Source organism: Adiantum capillus-veneris, chromosome 24 (assembly GCF_014529385.1).
Source record: "Adiantum capillus-veneris isolate H3 chromosome 24, ASM1452938v2, whole genome shotgun sequence".
NCBI lineage: Eukaryota > Viridiplantae > Streptophyta > Polypodiopsida > Polypodiales > Pteridaceae > Adiantum > Adiantum capillus-veneris.
In genome coordinates this window covers 58,690,960-58,711,211 of record NC_140954.1, presented here as the reverse complement: position 1 = coordinate 58,711,211, position 20,252 = coordinate 58,690,960, and the positions used below count along the sequence as shown (strand labels likewise).

Here is a 20,252-nt window from a genome sequence, read left to right as displayed (position 1 = left end):
TCCGTGAGGTATCTACCATACTTTGTCTGCACTCTGTCATGTGAGCATCTATCAAGCCCCAAGTCACCCACATCGAGCTCTCTAAACATCTCATTTGAAGTGTCGTAGAAGACTGTCTGAAAGTTGCCCGTTCGGGCATTGAAGTCCCTTTGGAGGATGATATCACCATCCCTAGAAAACTCCGATATATCATCATCTAGTATAGAGAAAGCGACTGTCCTCTGGGTGCAGCATATATTGATGTACTGGGGGAAAGTAACATATGGTAATGTATAGAAATCGTCGTGTGTCAGCTCTGAGCGTCACCCAGATGTATCTAGCATGATCATCTCTTCGTACAATATGTAGTAGTGGCTGTATTTCCTCCCTAAATAGCACTGCTACTCCTCTTGAACCTCTACTCCCATGCTCAGATCTTGCGACTGTCCTTTGGGCTGTCTCCCATCTGTATCCCACCACGTGGCATAAGCTGTCTAGGGGCCTGATGAGTCTCTGAGAAGAAAACAATGTCCCTCTCTCTGAAAGGCTTCTCAAAGGGACCAACGTCCAACCTCATAGATCCATTACAATTCCAAGTAGCCATCTCCAGTGTGGTCCCATAGGTCTCACACCGTCATGTAGCATGCCGTTGTAAAATCACCACCCGACCATCTCTGTAAAAGGCCGTCTTTCCCTTCTTCCTTGCGCCGTAATCTCTGGCATCACCTCTCACATATGCGCAAGGTGTAAGAGAGTGAGATCATCACCGAGGAAAATACTTGTCTTCTTGAGAGTAGGCCTGTTTTTCAGGAATTTTTTTTTGTCTTCCAAGGAGGGAAAGCGTAGTATGAGAGATCTCTCTTTTGAAGATTCTCCCGGGCCGCCACTCTTCTTGCCCACTCTGTATGCCTTTGTGTCTAAAGGCTTGTCCACCCCCATCATGGATGTGAGGATTGTGACCTCTTTTTCCACATTGTTTATGTCCTCGAGGCCGGTTACCCTCACCTGTAGAGCCTGCATCCTCCTCCTTCGTTCCTCTTCGAGGGTCATTTTAATAAGAGTGGGTGTACAAGGAGCTTCCTTACCTTTCCCTTTCTTGGTGACCTCAATCGATTTTTCGGCCTCTTCTACTTTCTTTTGTGTTGCGGAGATGACCGCGGCCCATGACTTCTTCTCCTCATCTTCCTTGATAACCCGCATTTCTTCTCTCATGGTATTCAATTCTTCCATCATGGATGGCTGAATTTTGCCTTCTTCGAGCTGCCCACTTTTTGTGGCTTCTTGTGAATCCGCTTGCTCTTCGACGCGAGAAATCCTTTCGCATAGGTTCTTCTTCTCCTCTTTCCATTCCTCCATCTTTTGAAGAAAGGTTGCGTCCATCTCTTTCTTCCACTCCTTCTTTTCAACTTCAAGTGTTGATATCCACTTGTTGGTAATCGAGAACTTCATGTTGAGAGGGAGGCGGGTCATAGCCACTGGAGAGGCCATGTGAAAGGGGGTCAGTGGGTAGCCCAATGGAGGGAGACCATGTGAGAGAGAGAGAGAGAGAGAGAGAGAGAGAGAGAGAGAGAGAGAGAGAGAGAGAGAGAGAGAGAGAAATGAAATGAAATGTTATATTAACGTCTTCAAAAGGCCATAATGACCTATGAGACCCGAAAGTTACAAAGTGGTGGATCTGATACAAAGTCAGAGTAACAAAATAGCCTAATAACAGTACAAAACAAAGATATCTAGTATGGGGGCCTAAGTTGGTCGATGTGAGCCAAGCATAAGACTAAGCGGGAAAATTTGGGTGGCTTGTTGGGATGGCTGAATCACAAGAGATCTAGCATCGGTCGTTGGCGAATCTCATCAATTTCCTCCATGGTTAGTAGTCTGACCGGGCGTCGTGCATGCCTGGCCAGCATGCTCCGAATTTTCTGTCGTACAACCCGTTGATGCTGTGTAGTTCTTCGCAGTTGTGGGCGCCTGGATTTCCCTAGTTCAATCGCTTGGTCAATCAGTGTGCCTCTTGTGTGGGACGAGGGGGAGCTCTGTTGTGGGAGTGGCTCTTGCGGCCGTCCTGTGTCTGCTTTGAAGAAGTCTGTGATCCGTCTATGAGACTGGCTAGCCTCGCCATTCATCAGGCTATCTCTGTGTCTGCGCAGCTCGAGTAAGAACAAACCCAGACATCTCTGATCATCGTATCCCATGACTCTTGAGAGTGGTCCAAAACCCTCTCCGAATAGGCAGTGGAAGCGACCTCGTATCTCGTAGTGGACGGGGCAGCGGCATGTATAGTGTAGCTATGTCTCAGGTTCCGTGTTACACAAGGGGCATGTCGTGTCCTCTGCTGGTACTCCGCTGTACCTCCCAGTCTCAATCCGCAACTGGTGAGAAGATGTGCGTAACTGGCCAGTAGCACATCGTATCCCATGAGACAAGTGGGTATCCATGTATCTGGGTCTCGCCACAAAACCATCTTCCGTAAGCTGGAGAAGCTGGTCTCTGTAGAAAGCCATCTTCGTGCCCAACTCCTGTGCTGGCTGTATCCATGCCCTCCTGGTGTCTAGCTGGGTTAGGTCTTGGCGGATGAGCTTGGTGATCTCTGACTGTGTAAGAGTGAGAGATGGTGCATCCAGTGAGTAATGGAATGGTGGCAGCCTGTCTATGCTGAACCCATGTGCCCGAAACCATGATGTCATCTCCCCATACCAGCATGTTGTATCTCCTTGTATGGCTAACTGTCGAGAGGATTCAAGTGCTATGCGAGCATATCTGTCTCTAGGAAGTTCCCATGTGCGGTTTATGAAGGAGACGGATCTGGTGAGCGCCTCCACCACAAGTGGGGGGGCTGCTAGCTCTACTCGGATAATGGCACGTGGTACTGATGCCTTGGCTCTAATGAGCCGCGAGATCATAGAGACCAGAGGTTTCTCCATGTTCCCCCATCCCTCTGAGCGACCCGGCCTCCCGTGGTGATCTAGTGAAGGTCCCCATATCTCTGTTCCATAGAGCAGTGCTGAAGCCACCAGGGTGTCAAAGAGCCAGAGCTTCGTCCGGGGCTCCTGAAACTGAACCTGCGAACACATCCTCTCCAATCTACCCAATGCTGCGTGGGCTCTAGTAACTCTGGTCTCTGCTGCTCTTTTGAGTGACAATGTAGGTCCGCTAAAAACCACTCCAAGGTAAGTGTAAGCGTCTGTGTACTCCACAGTCTCCTGGCCGTATGTGAATGTAGGTGCTGACCTCCTGATCCACTGTGGGGTGGTGTTAAACACCATAACCTTGGTTTTACCCAGGTTGACAGACAAACCACTTTCGTGTGTAAACGTGTGCAAAGCATCCAATTGACGTTGCATTCCCTCAGGGGATTCGGAGATCAACACTATGTCATCAGCATATAACAAAAGTGGAATCCATGTCCCTGCCAACTGAGCACCTTTATCCCCATCGCTGTCAATGTAGTCAGAAACCTCATCACGTACGTACCGAAAAGGGTAGGAGAGAGCGGGCAGCCCTGCTTCACCCCAATAGTGGAGTGAACCGGTGTAGAAAGTCCCTCCGGGGTGCGTACATGCCCTACTACTGATCTGTACAATGCCATGATTCCCCAAATGAGTTCTATGGGTACTCCCATTTCCTGTAATCTGCTTATGAGTCTAGCTCTCGGTACCGTGTTGAAAGCTTTGCGGAAGTCCACAAAGCTACAATATATCCGTCTCCTATGAGATCTGCCTTCCTCGATGATGTCCCTGAGTGTTAGGATATGGTCAAGAGTGGAGAAGCCTCTCCTGAATCCTGCCTGCCTGGTTGCACGTATTCCTTCCCTCTCTGCCCATCTACTCAGCTGTTGCTCAAGAATGGATGCATACAACCGTGCCACTGTGTGCCCAATCATAATAGTGCGATAATTCCCAGGCTCCATGGGGTCTCCTGATTTGAAGGTAGGTACGATCGTAGATAGGCTGTAAGTGTTCGGTAGGCCCTCACACATGGCCCGGTTAAACATAACTGCTACGAGCTCTGCTAGTAGGTCTTTGGCATGCATGAAATGCTCTGCAACTAGGCCATCATGATCATATGCTCTCCTAGTCTTCATCTTGTCAATAGCTTTCTTCACCATCTCAGCGGTGAAAAAGCCACATGCATGTGGGCGTGGATCGGGGGGGTTGTCCAGGTACTGTGTACAAAGATGATGCGTACTGACCCCATGTCTCTGTGGAGGAAATCGGCTGTGCCATGACATAGTCGACTGTGCTGGCTCCATGTCTATGTGGGAAGCATGTAAATCCTCCCCTTGCAGGAAATCTCTGTAGGCCGTTCAAGATGGCCAATCCATGTGCAGTGCCCATGTCTATCAGGTGTCGCTCATCCTCAGTATATTCCATATCGTGTGATATTCTGGAAAGGCCCGTCTCTTCAACATCTAGTTCTCTTAGCATCTCCTCTGAAGTATCATAAAACACTGCCTGGTCATGGGCAATCCTAGCATTAAAGTCCCCTAGGATGATAATGTCACTGTCCCTAGAGAACTCCCATATGTCATCAGCCAAAATAGAGAAAGGGGACTGTCCTCTCATCTCCAGTATCCAGGATCTCACAGTTGGGCCCAGACCGGTCGGGGTGGCAGTGGATCATGCTCTGGTGTCAATGACCATCTCCTTCCAGTTCAGTGTAGCACACAGGCCATGAGTAGTAGCTCCTACTCGCTACACATTCACACGGGAGACGGATTCTGTATACATGGACGCAATCTACAGACCCCTATGCACTGAGGACCCGGGGCGATCTCTGGAGGAGCTAACTACTAGACTGACACAGACACTAATGAGGCAGCAGCAGAAGCCTACCCACACACCCAACCTGAGCAGAGCCGCCGATAAGGGAGCATGCCTCAGAACAGCTGGTATGACGAGGAGCGCCGCCAAACTAGAGCCAGACTCCAAAGGGACGTGCTGTTGGGGGACGTCACTCACAGACAGTCACAAATTGACTTCCGACCCCTGGTGCGGCGAAAGAAGAGGGCTTTTTTGGCTTGACTCGAGCGAGATCTATATCAGCTATTCTTGAGTCAAGACTCGCGTGAGGCGTGGCGGCTCTTTCATGAGAAGTCCCCCCCCCCCCCCCCCCCTTTAGCTAAGAGGTAAGTTCCCACCCCATTCCCACATTAGAAAATGCATCTGATACATAGCATCGATAAATGTTGAGACTTGAGAGCAATGGGAAACTAAGAATATTCAACATAATGTATATTTAAAATGGACAAGACTTTGGGCAGACCAATTAAAAAAATGAGCCAAAAATGCTTAAAACCTGCATAAGGTTTTCAAGAAAAATTTAACAGAGAAGCTGTCAAGGGGTATTAGTGACAGTAGCAAGGCACACCATCATCATATTATGTTACCAAACAATATATCCATAGTATTTATCCACAAAACTTGAGGGAAGCATAGATAAGCACTTTTCTTAAGCACTATGGGAAGTCATATCTCAGCATGTCCTTAAGTCAGACTAAGTATGGTGACAAAGTGTGTGTGTGTGTTGCTATTTTAACTGATGTACTCGGGGGAAAGTAGCAAATAGCTACATAGAGGTATCTGCTTGTCTCTGCTTTCAGTCTCACCCACATGTACCTAGCCTGCCCGTCCCTGTGGGCTATATGTATCAGTGGCTGCAGATCCTCTCTAAATAACACTGCCACTCCTCCCGAGCCCCGCCCTCTGTGCTCTGAGCGTGTCTCCTGTCTATAGGCTGTCTCCCACCTGTATCCGCTGATGTGAGGCATGGATTGCCCAGGGGGCTGGTGTGTCTCAGAGTAAAAGATGATGTCTCTTCCAGTAAAGCTATCCTCAAAAGCCCCCACATCAAGACGCATAGATCCATGCAATTCTAGGCAGCTACTTTGAGTGTGGTCCCATAAGTCTCGCACCGTCATGTGGAGTGTCGCTCTAGTAATACCACTTTCCCGTCTCGGTAAAAACCGATCTTGCCTTTTCTCCTGGCCGCTCTAATCTCCGGCATTACTTCCTTCATATGAGCAATCTGCGAGAGGGTGAGATCATCCCCGAGAAAGATGCCAGTCTCTTTGAGAGTTGGTCTTTTCTTCAGGAATGAGTTCTTTGCTTCCATGGAGGGAAAACGGAGGATGAGTGCTCTTTCTTTTGAGGTTTCTCCACTGCTTCCATTTTTCTTTATGTTGCCCACTCTCCATGCCCTTGTGTGCGTTGGCTCAGAAATCCCCATCAAGGTTGTGAGTTCTTTTACTTCTTCGTCCACATTGCCTTTGTCTTTAAGACCGCAAATTCTCACATGTAAAGCGCGCACCCTTCTCCTCTCCTCCTCCTCTAGTGTCTGATTGATGATGTTGTTGGGTGTGGACGTGGGCGTTTTCTCCTTGCCTTTTCCTTTCTTGTCCACCTTGATCCATTGCTCGGCTTCGTCTGCCTTCTGTTGAGTTTTGGTAAGAACATCCACCCAAGAAGTCGTCATTTCTTTGTGCTGCTCTTCTCCCTCTTTGATGGCCCGTACTTGTTCCTTGATCGTGTTGATTTCGTCGATTATTGAGGGTTGCAGTTCGCCCTCTTCCAGTGTGTTTCTTGATCGTGCTTCGGCGAGATCTTTCTTGAGTGACGCGATCTCTTCTTCTTGGGCCTTCACTCGGTCTTCCAACGTGCTTATCTTGCTCTCTTGGATCAACACGCGTCCTTCGAGTATGTTTATTGTGCCCCAGAGATTGCGGTTCAACTTGGTAACGGTCTCTATCATTTCCTCTTTGCATTTTTGAATGGCATCCTCCAGGGGGTCGGCTTTATCGTTCATCTTCCTCATGCTTGATCGCCGTCCGCAAGGGAGTTAGCTGACGCGTGCACCCCCCCTAGCAGCGGGTGCGGGAGCTGAGCGAGTGGGGGGGTCGTCTGCAAGGGGGGTCACTAGGTGTGCGTGTGCACCCACATTAGCGACGGGCGCTGCGGGTGGTGGAGCGTGAGGCAATAGGGGCCCGGGGGGGGGGGGGCGGGTGGGGTAGGGGAGAGAGAGAGAGAGAGAGAGAGAGAGAGAGAGAGAGAGAGAGAGAGAGAGAGAGAGAGAGACGATAGACTTAAAAGGACTCAAAAAAGACTTAAAATGAAGAAGCGATAGACTTAAAAAATGGGGGGTGTGGGATAGACTTAAAAGGACTCAAAAAAGGCTTAAAATGAAGAAGGGATAGACTTAAAAAATGGGGGGTGTGGGATAGACTTAAAAGGACTCAAAAAAGGCTTAAAATGAAGAAGGGATAGACTTAAAAAATGGGGGGTGTGGGATAGACTTAAAAGGACTCAAAAAAGGCTTAAAATGAAGAAGGGATAGACTTAAAAAATGGGGGGTGTGGGGGGTTTAAAAAGTTAGTACGTGAAAAAAATTAAACAGCACGATAGGGAGAGAAAGAGACCCCGCGATAGACTCCGCCCGATAGAGAGAGAGAGAGAGAGAGAGAGAGAGAGAGAGAGAGAGAGAGAGAGAGAGAGAGAGAGAGAGAGAGCGATAGACAAAACCCTGCAGGCAGGGGGCAGGTGCGGGTGCGACGCGCGAGCAGAGGGTGGGGTTGCAGGGGGCAGTGCCGAGAGCGGATGCAGGGGCAACGCGCGAGCAGAGGGCGGTGGTGCAGGGTCAGCGCGCAGGCGGGGGGTAGGTGCAAGGGCAACGGGAGAGCAGGGGCGGGGGTGCAGGGACTGCGCACGAGGGGAGAGAGAGAGAGAGAGAGAGAGAGAGAGAGAGAGAGAGAGAGAGAGAGAGAGAGAGAGAGAGAGAGAGAGAGAGAGAGAGAGAGAGAGAGAGAGAGAGAGTAAAACAACAAAGAAAATACAAGAAACTCTAAAAAATAGCAAAAAACGCTTGTGTAACCATTAAAAACAGAGAAAATCAGGTTCGAAACTTTAAAATACAGCAAAACACATTGGTGAAACCCTAAGAAACGGCAAAAAAGCCATGGTTCCAAAAAGTTACCAAAACTGACAAAACGGCACCTCGGGTGCTCCTCAGGCCGTTTGGGATTATGGGGCTCTTTTCTTGAAAATGACCTTCCGGGGGGGCTCTGTTGGGGCCAATGGTTTTGAAAAATGTCAAAAAACAACCCACAAGGAAGCTGAGATGCACGAGGGACCTTCCGAGACCGAGCCCCTCGCAACCCAACCCCAACATATATATTCCCCCCCGACCCCCACCCCCACCCCCACCCACCCCCCCACCCCCCCCCTCCCCTTCCTTCTTGTCTCCCTTTGTTGTGTTTGCAAATTTGCCCTTCCCTTTTTTTCTAAAAATTGAAGTGAAAGAGAAGAAAGGGAAATCTGCAGAATTTTAGAAAGAGAAAATCAACAGATTTCTTGAAACAAAATATGCAAATTGAAAATGAATAAGCATTTTGTAGAGAGAGGAGAGAGAATCCTCAGAGAGAGACTCAATGCTGTGTATAGGAGGATTCTAGGCTTGACTAAGAGTTTGGCATGGACCACCTTTCTAGAGTGAGATTATCCGTGAGTGGCCAGATGGGTGCAATGATCGATTGCATTTTTGGCCTCACCGTAGAAACCGTAAGCCTAAAACCTTACACAGCTTTTGTGCTCCAAGTTCAAAAGGGATCTCCAGCAGTCAAGTCTTAGTCAAGGTTGAAACATGTATTCAAACATGTAATCTAAAATATTTCTAGCCTCTGAAACGAGTCTAAATGCAGCTATGATTATCTCGCTGTGTGCAGGCTTGTGGTGTGCTTCGGGCAATAGAACCACTGAATGCTTTTCTAGCTTCACTTTGCAAGTTTGCCTTGGTTCCTCAAAATGACTTGGAAAAAAGCAGGTTTTTTATTGCAGTCCCTTGTCTATTATTGTTAGTGAAAAGTTTTGGTTTCTGCTCATGCTATCTCTATGTTGGGAGCAGTGTAGCTTTGGTGTCTCCCTCTGGTAAGCGGCCTGATGTCACACCTGAGTTCAAGGATGTTGTGGTTTTGACTCCAAAAAATGTTCAGGTAGAGACCTTTTGGCTCTCCTGAGAATTTATGGGTCTTAGATTGACTGGTTTCTCGTCTTTGAAACAATTCAGATTTGTTAGCAAATCTTGCCTATTGACGAGCTTTGTATTTCGTAGGCACTTCGTACTATATTCAATATTGCTCACAGGCTCGACAGTGTTTTGGGATCTTCTTGGACCTTGGTGCGTCATTTTTCTCTGGCAGTAATCATAATGAATAAGGCTGGAATCATTGTCCTCCTTATATGTTTGAGCCAGGCAGATGAAGGATGTTCGATTTTCCTGCCAGAGTTTCTTACGTTCCTTCTAATGTGTGAAACTATCAGAAATCTAATTTGTTGTGCAAATGATTAGGTTCTTGAAACACTGGCGCTTTTGGATCGTGTGATCCATTCTCCACATGCAACCACTCAGGTTCAGGATTCTTTTATACAATTTAGTACTTGATGCAATGCATGAGAAAAATCTTTCAGTATACACTGAAGGTAAAGTTCTTACACTATCACTGACTTTTTGTATTTGAAGGAAGTTTCTGCTGTTGTCCCCCGATTTTCACGTGACTTGAGTACCCAATCTAGTGATTTTAATATCCTATCAACACTGGATTCTCAGGTAGAGTGCTCCAACTTAGCACTCTTACAATTTGCTTGCAGGCTTTTAAGTTTTCAGAAAATGACTTGTAATAGTCTTTGAAGCCTGTGATTCTTAATTTGTTATCTTTATGTTTGTAACCAGTTGTTTGAGAGCTCTGCCTTCATGAGTACCTCAGCAGTCTCCTCACTGTTGACTGCTTTGCGGCAAGTCTCAAATGAGTCGCTGATAGGTGTCACAAGTGGCTTTGGTCAAACTGTGTCTGGTGTTACTCCCAACGTGGCAAGCTCAGTTGGTGGGACAATACAGCCGACTATGCCTAAAATGTTCGCTGTGGAACGGATGGTAGCTACCTTGGTCAACAACTTGCACAGTAAGGTCTTCTTTTGGTCCAGGCACTTTTTGATTTCATAAAACACTGGTTGAGGCGAAGTTGATATTTACTGATGAGTACGTATACAGAGTGCTATGAAAGTTTTCTACACGAGCTCCATATAGGAATGTGATCCTGGGAGAAAGCCTCTGTGTAGTAGCAATGGTAGGGGATATAACTGCTTGGGGAGTCGGGACTCATTATCCTCTGAGTGTCTTTGCGCCTTCATGTCTAAATGTTTGGAATATGTCTTGTCACTCCCTTGTCCGGTCGTCTGGTTGTAATTTGGTATTTGATTACGCTAATGCCTCGTTTCATGACATCTTTGGGGTAGTTGGGGCCTAAATATGGCTGAAAACTTCCCTTCTTGGTTCAACATCAGTGGGACTATCTCCTCCCCCATGATCTTGTTCACATAGCTATTATTTTCTATATGTTTTCCATGCATTTATGCGTATGGGTATGCAAGGAAAAATTATGATTGGCTGTCCCCCGGATTAACCATAAATGAATTTAATCTATATCCTACTCTCTAGCGACAAAATGGCAAAACCTCTAGTAGCATGCCCTACTGTTAAGCATTCTAAATATGATGTATGAATTTGTTCATCGTCAGTGTGGAACATTATGGATTCTGGAATACTCAAGTCACTTAAAAGAAAAACTACGAGTTCCAACTTTCAAGTATCGAATTTTTTTTTTCCAGAGCTTAGGAAGAAAAGACATAAGGCTGCAAATGATGGAGCTACTGGGTACCAAGCATGCTTTGGGACATACAAAAACCTTCTTAAACTAGATGATGGTACATTCATGTACCATCAAAAGACATATTCTCCAATGAGCGTGTTTTTCCATCCTTTGTGATATTTGGTGCCTCAGTCGAATCTTCATCTTGTAGTGCCAAGCTCAAATAATTACGTGGTATTGTATTTAAGTGTGTACACCATTCGTAGTTGGGAATCGACCATTCACCAAAAAATGGATAGGTCCTGTAAGTCTTTCGCCTCATAGTCTGTCACTGGAGGTAGAGTGACCTTATGTGTGTGTATGTGCCGTACCGCCACTCGCTTGCATCCTTTTCTGCCACTTTGACATGGTATCAAAGCATGTTCTGTTTGTACAAGGTGCTCAAGGTTTTTGTGGCGCTAATTTTTGAAGATGGAGAAGAGATATAAAGTGCGGTCACACAGATTGCTATTGTACTCGAATTCAGTGCGACTGTTGCAGCCAAGAGAGGAGAATTGGGGGCTAATTGCATTCTCATTATCTGACAATTAGTACAAGGATTGAGTGACAAGGTTACAGCTGGTTGCTTCTGCGATTCCTCGGATTTTGTGCTTATCAGGCGCATTGCGAGCTGATTCACAGCTGTTACTTTATCCCTCGTGGTTTTTTCTTTATCATACTACCAAAGCCATCCAATGCCAATGAAGGAAGGATATGAGAAAGTTGGATGATTTTCACTGACAACCTGCATAAAGATAACAAGTAAAGATACCTACTCTTTGCACATTCCTAGTCGACTGTCAGTTGGGACAGTACCAATTATGGAACATAGCACGCAATGATGATAGCGGTGTTCCACTCGCATGATCCCAATTTTTGTTTTGCAGGAGATCAAGAAGCCAGAATCGGAGGATGAGGAGGGCTTTGCAGAAGCATGTTGATGCTTGCATGTCGTCCTTCATTATCATGAAATATACACCACAAGTGCTCGAATGTGTGCAGGGGATGATGTGTGCCTAGAGAATTTGGGACCATTTGGTGTCTATGTGTGTGCCGGTATTCCCAATAATGTGTGTTGCTATGCAGCATAATTGAACAGCTTGATCCATCAAGGTTCCTCATCCAAAGCTGGGAAATGACTGGCTGATACAATCTGGAAGCTTGTAGCCCCGGCTCATTAATTACAATGTTTATCCGAGAAAATAGGAGTTACAATATTCCCGATTCATCAAAATAATAAATGTTTTACAAAGAAAACTCCTAAAAATGGTGTCCGCGTTAGCTTGCTGTTTACAGTACGATAATCGCCTTGACAATTGCTTTGATGTGAAGTTCAATACTAGATGGCAGGGTCCCTACATTGTGAAGAAGGCCTACTACTCATGCTACTATCAACTCATGGATTTGGATGGCAAGGAGCACCCCAAGAAGGTGAATGGGTATCGACTAAAGCCCTCCTTGAGTCGCGTACTACCAGAGGATCTACAAGAGCATCAAATAGCTGGGAGAAAGGAATATCATTGGCTTGGAAAGAAGCAAGGAAGAGCATGAGTAGACGGCTATAAATGCCTAGTCAATAATAGTGAATGTCTTGATCAAGCGTTCTATAATCTTTGGAGGTCTCACTTGGCTAGCGGTTCAAAGATCTCTAAAGATAGGTAAACGACAATTACCAAAGAGGGGACATCATATTGTCCAACCAAGTAGTTTAGGATGCTTGGTCTATCTATTTTAGGTACTATAGTGCCAAAGGTAATTGTATGTCACAAAGAACCTAAGAGGTTAAAGTTTGTCATTCAAGATATGAAGGGAGTTCGCAATAGTGAATGTAATAAAGAATTTAGGACTTTACAATAGTAGACTTGTGAGGTAATAACGAGCTCTCAAAGGAGAACTCACAATGAGAGTTTTTTACTCTCCCCTTAGGAGTCCAAGGATGTTTAGGAGGACGTAAACTTTGCTTCAGAGGGAGGCAATGTCACGTTATCTATAGCATCGGGACCATGGAACACAGATGGCGTGCGCGGATAGGTGCATTGAGCACATTGTGTAGAGTCCTCACGGGGTTTGAGGAGGCCTCTATGGCCGCAGGGTGTGTAGCCCGACACACCACAAGTATGGGTCATGTGCGGCCAAGTGTGAATGGACGAGGCCTGGTCTATTTATAAAGGGACTCCTATGGTTGGGTGGTAAGTCTTTAGCAGTGCTCCTCTTAGAGAGCTCGTAAGAGAGGCGTACGATGCCTAGGTGACATGGTCTTTCCTTAAGTGTATTTCCAGATCTTTCTTTCACTAGGAAAAAGGAACAAAGGAGAGAACGGCTCTTTGTTGACCCTCTTCGAGAGTTGGAGGGATAGACTGCTTTGTAGAAACTAAAATAATATGGCCTGTTTATTGTAATTTGTGAGTTAATACATCTACCAGCATATTTGGTAGCATGACCTCCAATTCATCGATTCTCGTCCTTCAGCTTCAATGGTTTTTCAAAATGTTGTCAAGGACGGCACCCAGAATTTTAAAGACTGTCTGTCTGTGATGCTGTTCGTCATATTATGAAAAACCTAGAACCACATAGTCATAGGTTTAAAAAGTTCTCTTATTCTGTTTTTGCAGGAGCAGAACTGTTTTGGGATCAAATAGTTGCACATCTTTTGGAGGTATAGTCTTTCATGCAACATCTTATATTTAACAGAGTCTACTTATTGTGTTTCAGCCTTAAGGAATCAATGCTGTGGTTGCAGCTAGCAGAACATGAAAGTTCTCAAGTTCGGAGTGTGTCGCTTGATGCTCTGGATCGAGCAATTTGTGCTGTACTTGGATGTGAACGGATAAAGAAGCAAGCAAGCGACCTACATGATCCTTCAATAGAAGAAGCTGAGATAAATACTGTTGCTAAAGGAGAGCGTAGACAGGTCTTCAATTCGGACACTTTTGAATGCAAAGTAATTCTGCCCATTAGAACACTTTACAGTTTTGGTCAAAATACAGAAGCTCGGTCTGGGGCCCTCAAAATTTTGCTGCATGTTCTTGAGGTTAGTAAGAAAGCTATTCTTTCAGTTGATGCTAATGCATACGAGTATTTTCCTCATACTTCCCCCCTTCTGAAACCAAGAGACATGGCGAAAAACTGTACCATAGCTGGCCTGACATCTTAGAGCTCTTGAGGTATGATTATGAAGGTCTGAATCATGAATAGTAATTTGTATCTTTGTTTGCATTTATATAGAAGTAAAAAGCTGCTGCTTGTGTCTAGCAGATCTGTAGCAAACACGTCAGAAAAAGATTTTGTTCCGTTGGGGTTTCAGGTCTGGTCATTTTCTTTGATTTTTTAACATCTTTTTACGTCATACTTATAGTAGTATTTTCTCACACTGGATTTTTTGTTTCTAACTACAGTGTGTTTGTGTTATTATGAATGATAGTCTCATGTCTATACCTTCGCATGCTCTCGACACGTGAGTGAACTGCTGACCTTTCTTTGCTTTAAGCTCTTCCTGTCCTCTAACATGGTCACTTAAAACCAGGTGTATTGAAGTTGCTGGTGCATTTGGAGCACAAAGAACAGATGTGAATATAAGTCTGACTGCAATTGGTCTATTGTGGACTACGTCAGACTTCTTTGCGAGGGGGCTTTCTGAAGGAAAGAATATTGCAGAAGTTGGTATGTGCATAATTTTATCCTGCCATGATCTGCTTGGAGGGATGTGCCGATTTGTGTTTTGATTTGCAGGGAGGAGGTTTAGTGCTGGTGCTCTGCATTTGAAACTGCAGCATCACATCAATGATCTGGATACAGGGCTGACCGAGACTGATGTACCAATGGAAGACTTGACAGCATCCCCCGACAAAAGAATTGATGTGGATTATAAACGGTTGCTGTTGGCAGTTCATGATGTTATTCAAGGCTTTGGAACGGATGAGCGACCTGAGGTTCAATATATCAATTTAGATTGGTTTTGTTTCTACTTTACTACAATGCCAGTGTTTACTTTGTCTCAAAATTCTGTCAGGAGAAAGATGCCTGCATTATGTATTTCAGCGTTGAAATAATTTTGTAGGTACGAAATACTGCTATTGATACACTCTTTATGTCCATAAGTCGGCATGGACATAAACTTTCCCCTCCTATGCTTGAACATTGTCTTTGGAATCTTGTATTTCCTTTGATTGATACTGTCAGGCACCTGGTAAGATAATCTTACAGCCAAATGTTATACTACAGTCTTCTTTGCATTCAAAAATTGAGGACCGTTTGCTCAGGCATCAACTTCATCAGCGGATGAATGGCAAGGCCGTGAATTAGGAACACAAGGCGGGAAGCCTGTTCACATGCTTGTACATCACAGGTATGTTAATGGAAAATTTGTGGGCTGATTGTCGTTTACTGTACAATTTAAGGAATTCAAGTTATATTAATGTGTTTTGATAATGACAGTCGTAACACAGCACAGAAACAGTGGGATGAGACTCTGGTTTTTGTTCTCAATGGAGTCCGACGTTTGCTGAAACATCTCTTTGTGCTTCTTCAAAGTTTGAAAAATTTCAGACAAGGTATGTATGACTCGCTTTTCTGTTATGTAAGGTATGCAGCTGAGTTGGCACCTTATGGTGAGAGTCATTTTTTAATTAGGCTGGGACTGTTTATTTGATTTCATCAAGAAAAGTATCTTGAACAGCAGTAAGGAGGTTGCATTTGCTGCCATCACCACACTCCACGTGGTCGTAACAACCCATTCATCCAAGGTGAGGATAGCTCTTGAGCTATTATTTTTGCTAGTTTCTTATATTTATCATTGAAAAAAGTTCCTATTAGTGGAACAAATGCTTTAAACATATCTCCTGCAATGCATAGTTTTCATATAGGATGTTGTTTGGTTAGGTCAATCACATGCTAGTGGTGTACTAATTGGACTAAAAAATGTGTCTAAAAGTATACATTGCACACATATTTCTAAACTTTTGCATGGAAGTTGAGATGCATCATATTAAGATTTAGTCTTACCTAAGACCTAAGTCACTAATGATAGTATACACATGTAATCATTGAGGTGCATGCCCCAGGCCAGCGACAGCTTAAATATCAAATTGTTTGTGGGATCTATCAAAAACAATTTCCCGTATATCATTTTTGTTACTTGCATACTGACTGAAGGCTATGTAAATGGGTTACTGCTACTTCAAACCCAAGGGTAAATCTAGGAACGCCTAGGGGATCTAGTCTGGTGCCCTTGTGAGCCTGTTAGCAGGATTGTATTTATTAGATAGATACCGACCTTGCATAACTGTTCTCACAGATGATGCATAGTCTGGTATTGTGACAATTTTGTGAGCATCCAACAGCATTGGCATGTAGCTTAGTGCATGCAGTCTTCATCATCCAGTCTCTCGCTGATTGGACTAGGAAGTCAAGAGGTGCGCACCGACCTGCCTGAGAAGCAGGCCCAGTTATAAGTTGTCTGGAGAGAATGCTCCTCCATTTGGTCTGCGCCACAGGCAACCACCAGAAGCTCTACCCTTGGCCATTTGAGATCCGTTAGATTAGCCCTCTTGTGACATGCACTGCATATAGGTGAGAAGTCAATGAATCAGATTTCTAATGAACTCACTCACATATGATCCTAAACATCAGTGACCATTGTGTGGCAACCAAAATGCATGAATACAGAAGATCCCCCTGGTCATCCTTGTCCGTTGGGATACCAAATCCACTGCTGAACCAGGGCTCATCATTGACCTCTTCAAGATGTAGCAACGTTCCTCTGATGAGGCTGCTTGCAATGGAAATCTCGACCCATTTATTTGGCTTCCATATGGCAGCCACAAAGCAATCCCAAGCCCTCAAGTCACTTGCCCGTTTCCATCCTATGACAAGAGCACTCCAGAGCAGACATTGGTCAGGTTGCCAGTACAGCCTTGTTGGGGCATTTAGGGTACATGATCTTATTGGATCAGCTCTGGAGGAGCCAGTATATATATATTTTTTCGAGAAAGAGATCCTTTTATTAGTTAATGAAACTGCCCATAGGGCTACAGCCACCTTTACTAGAGAGGGCTACAACATTCATAAGGGGAGACTCTCCCAATGAAAAAACAGCATATGTTCAATGAGGCTAAATCAGGAGATGGGAGGAGGGAAGAGCCATGCAGGTGGACGGTAGTGCTATCTAAGCACACCCTGGACCATGGTGAAGAGAGGCCCAGGGCGCCAGAGTTGAAGGAAAGCCTCTCTACGCTCCTGCATGCGGTCGGAGCTGCCCTGGAGTCTCTCGAACTGTCCCATGAGAGTATGGATCAGCTCTAGCCAGAAATCTCGAACTGTCTCTGTTGGTGGTACATGGCGAGCCTCAAAGCTGCTGAAGCAGTGGGCCCGCCAGATGAACCAGAGTGCGAGGCCATAGATGAGCTCCCAACACTCGTCTCTCTCACTGCACCACTCCTGTGGAGTAAGCTCTGTAGCAGGCTGGAGTGTAGGTCGACCCCCCTGTATCTCTATCATCCTGTTGGTGGAGGATAGCTCAAACTGTAGTGCCGGGCCCGTGAGAGTGGACCAAGTAGCTGCCCCTCAAGTGTACTACCGTGCTGTGGAAAGAGCTGGCATCAGCCAAAGGACACGAAGCCAAACTTGCTCTGCCATAGGACAATCCCAAAGATAATGACGCTAACTCTCCACAGGATGGTCAGAAGCTGCACATGCTGCCGAGAGACCACTATGTACAAGCCAGCTGCCCACTGCTGTAGCTCTATGTGCAACCAACCACTGGAACAAAGTGACTCGCTGCGGCTGTCTGGCGTCCCACAACCTTGCCCAAAATTCTAACAAAAACTCAATTGTGAGACCCTCCTCTTGCCAATGAGGTGCTGCAGCAGGACGAGCCTCTCTGCGTGCTGCCATTATGTGACGTCCCAATCGAACAGTGTAGTGAAAGAAAGGGACACCTGGATGGTCGGCTGAGGAGAAAGAGTCCCTCCAAAACCACTCTCCACGATCCCATTGCACTCGTGCCAGTGGACAACTCTCCCAAGCCCACACCCTCCAGTGGCCTGTCTCAAGAGCTGCCGGGTCAGGATCTATGACACAAAACCTCCTACAGATGCCCACAACTTTGATCCTCTGAAAATAACACTCTGCAACCTATGGGGCCTCGACTGAGACTCTAAGTAACTGACCCTCACCCTGTAGCTCGAAAAGCATGGAAGGTACCGCCCGTCTCTGAGCAAGCTCGAACTGCGATGAGGACCTGCAGTTGCATGAAGGCCCCCATCAATTTGGGCGTTGCTGACTTGAGAGGTGTAAGCCACTCAGCAGGTACTGCCTCTGTGATGTCTTGGTACATGCTCTGCACCCCTCTCATGCCCTGTAGCTGGATGCTTTGAAGCTCCTCTGACAAACTTGAGAACTGTAGCCAGTCACCCAAAGTGCGTGCTGGACCCTTTGCCATGGGACCCCAAGAGACATGAGGCCTACTACCAACCAAGTGGCCTCTCTGAGTGCTGACCATGGGGTTTCAAACAAGGGCTTGTCTCAGGCGCTCCTCCGTGCAAGTAAGCTGGTGCTGCCCGAGGCCTCTCCGTAGCTGCTCCCAGGAATGAAGAAGGCTTACAGCAAAACTGTCCTCTAGTCTCTTGCTCAGGCCAACTATGCGCATCTCTGTGAAAATCCTTCTGGTGGAAGGTCTCCAAGAGCCTCCAGCCTGAGGCACTCTAGCTCTAAGCAGCTAAAGCAAAAACTCTGTCTAGGGCTCCTCCCCTAGAAGCAGTTCTCTGACAACAAACTTCCCAAGAAGTGCTCTGTTATGCTGTGTAGGGTCTATGATCTTCAACTCCCCCTAAGAACAAGGTAGAGTGATGATTTGCCAAGCGACTTTGGCGCAGCCTATCTGAGTATTGCCCCCCGACCAAAGAAAATTCTTGATCAGCCTCTCTACCTGGTTGATGTAGGAGCTCGAAAAGATCTAACAAGATGTAATGTACCACATAGTAGCCAACAACACTTGGTTGGCCACTACAACTCTGCCTGCCAAAGAAAGTCGTGCCGAGCTCGAATGTAACAGCTTCCTCCTGATGGACAGGAGGAGAGGAGCAATCTACTGCTTAGGAGACAAGTCCAACCAACTTGACAGCCCAAATAATGAACAACAGTCCCTAGGGGATCCATTTGAAACCGTTACCTGGCATCCAATCAAGCGTCGGAGCACTGCCAACCGAGAAAGCCACTGTCTTCCTCCAATTGATAAGTGCGCCTGATGCATACAAAAGGTCTCAAGAGCCTGCTCACACTTGTGTAGGTTGTCCTCGTGGCCCTCCAAGTACAAAGCTGAGTCGCCTGCAAACTCAGCATCCAGTAGCTCATCGCCCCGAATAGGAAGCGCTAAGCCACGTAAACCAACCTGTTGTTAAACCAAAAATTTGCTCATTGCCTCATCATAGAACAGAAAGAGGAAGGGGGCAAGAGGGCCGCCCTGTTTGACCGAATATGTGAGCATGAACTGATCTCCTCTACCTCCTGCCAAAAGCACCTGACTGTGTGCACGTCTCTAAAGAGCTGACACACCTCTAATCCAAGCATCTGAGAAGCCCATCCTGCGAAGAGTGTCCTCCATAAAGTCCCAATCAACTCTATCCTAGGCTGTGGGCCTTCTCAAAATCGAGAAGAAGAATCACCAGATCCTCACTACGGAGGCGCGCGAGGGCAGATGCCTCCCAAAAAGTAAGATGTTGTCAAGGATATTACGCTCGTTAACAAAACCTGTCTGAGTCCCATGTATAATGCTTTCTAGAATTGGCTGAATCCTCAAACTCAGAGCCTTGGCAAGAATTTTGTAGGTTGAGTTAAGGATGGTAATGGGTTGCCACCACCGAATCTCATCCAAGGAACCACCCTATAACTATGTCAGACTTTGTAAATAATTAATGTATTTACGAGAAAAGAATCAACTAATTAGTTGTGTGCACATCAGAATAGATCTAGCAATTCTGGGGCCTCAGGTGCGCCCAAGTTTGGACAGAGCACCTCAGGGAGACTAGCAGAAAATACCCTGAAGCCCTAGTGATTGGGAAATCGGGTCTTCAATGAAGGGGTAGCTAGTAGCCTCAGATTTCAGGCTCAGAAAATTATGCGTGCTAGTGCAAGCACAGGAATGAGATGGGGTCCTTAGAACAATAGTAACCCTAAGGCCTGAATTATTATTACGGCCTTAGGATAAGTCAATTAAATTATTTTAAATTGTCTATGTTGGACCAAATGGCCGGACAAGTGCGAACAGGTAATGCCTGAGCAGTGCTGGTACGGCATTGCGTTGGGGAGCAACTAACATTTTCATTGGTTGCATCTATGTGTGCAGTTGTGCACTTAATTGCACATTTCATTAATTAGCATAGGACTTTTAAAGTCAAAAGTTGAATGGTTTTTAAATTATTAAGTGTGCCACTTGGCACACTTATCCATGCAATCTCTCTCTCTCTCTCTCTCTCTCTCTCTCTCTCTCTCTCTCTCCATGCTAGCACCCCCTCTTCTGGCTGGCTATACGAGAGCAGCTCCTTCCCCTCTTGCCAGGTTGGTAGTGCACTACCCCCCCTAAGTTGAACGTCCTCTACGCAATGAA

General features: G+C 46.0%; 1 protein-coding gene across 4 annotated transcripts in view; it reads left to right on the top strand.

Annotated features, from left to right (window-relative positions):
* LOC147426432 (ARM repeat superfamily protein) overlaps positions 1 to 20,252 on the top strand; it is a 232,478-nt gene that overhangs the window by 163,218 nt on the left and 49,008 nt on the right. For all 4 annotated transcript variants that reach the window (XM_086498077.1, XM_086498078.1, XM_086498079.1 and 1 more), the window contains 17 exons: positions 8,693 to 8,790; positions 8,872 to 8,959; positions 9,079 to 9,144; positions 9,316 to 9,375; positions 9,487 to 9,573; positions 9,697 to 9,925; positions 13,264 to 13,307; positions 13,392 to 13,682; positions 13,763 to 13,815; positions 13,907 to 13,955; positions 14,047 to 14,105; positions 14,175 to 14,311; positions 14,381 to 14,580; positions 14,709 to 14,837; positions 14,911 to 14,996; positions 15,086 to 15,201; positions 15,281 to 15,393. In XM_086498077.1, coding sequence (XP_086354203.1) covers positions 8,693 to 8,790; positions 8,872 to 8,959; positions 9,079 to 9,144; positions 9,316 to 9,375; positions 9,487 to 9,573; positions 9,697 to 9,925; positions 13,264 to 13,307; positions 13,392 to 13,682; positions 13,763 to 13,815; positions 13,907 to 13,955; positions 14,047 to 14,105; positions 14,175 to 14,311; positions 14,381 to 14,580; positions 14,709 to 14,837; positions 14,911 to 14,996; positions 15,086 to 15,201; positions 15,281 to 15,393 — 1,905 coding nt within the window. The remainder of the gene's footprint in view (positions 1 to 8,692; positions 8,791 to 8,871; positions 8,960 to 9,078; positions 9,145 to 9,315; positions 9,376 to 9,486; positions 9,574 to 9,696; positions 9,926 to 13,263; positions 13,308 to 13,391; positions 13,683 to 13,762; positions 13,816 to 13,906; positions 13,956 to 14,046; positions 14,106 to 14,174; positions 14,312 to 14,380; positions 14,581 to 14,708; positions 14,838 to 14,910; positions 14,997 to 15,085; positions 15,202 to 15,280; positions 15,394 to 20,252) is intronic.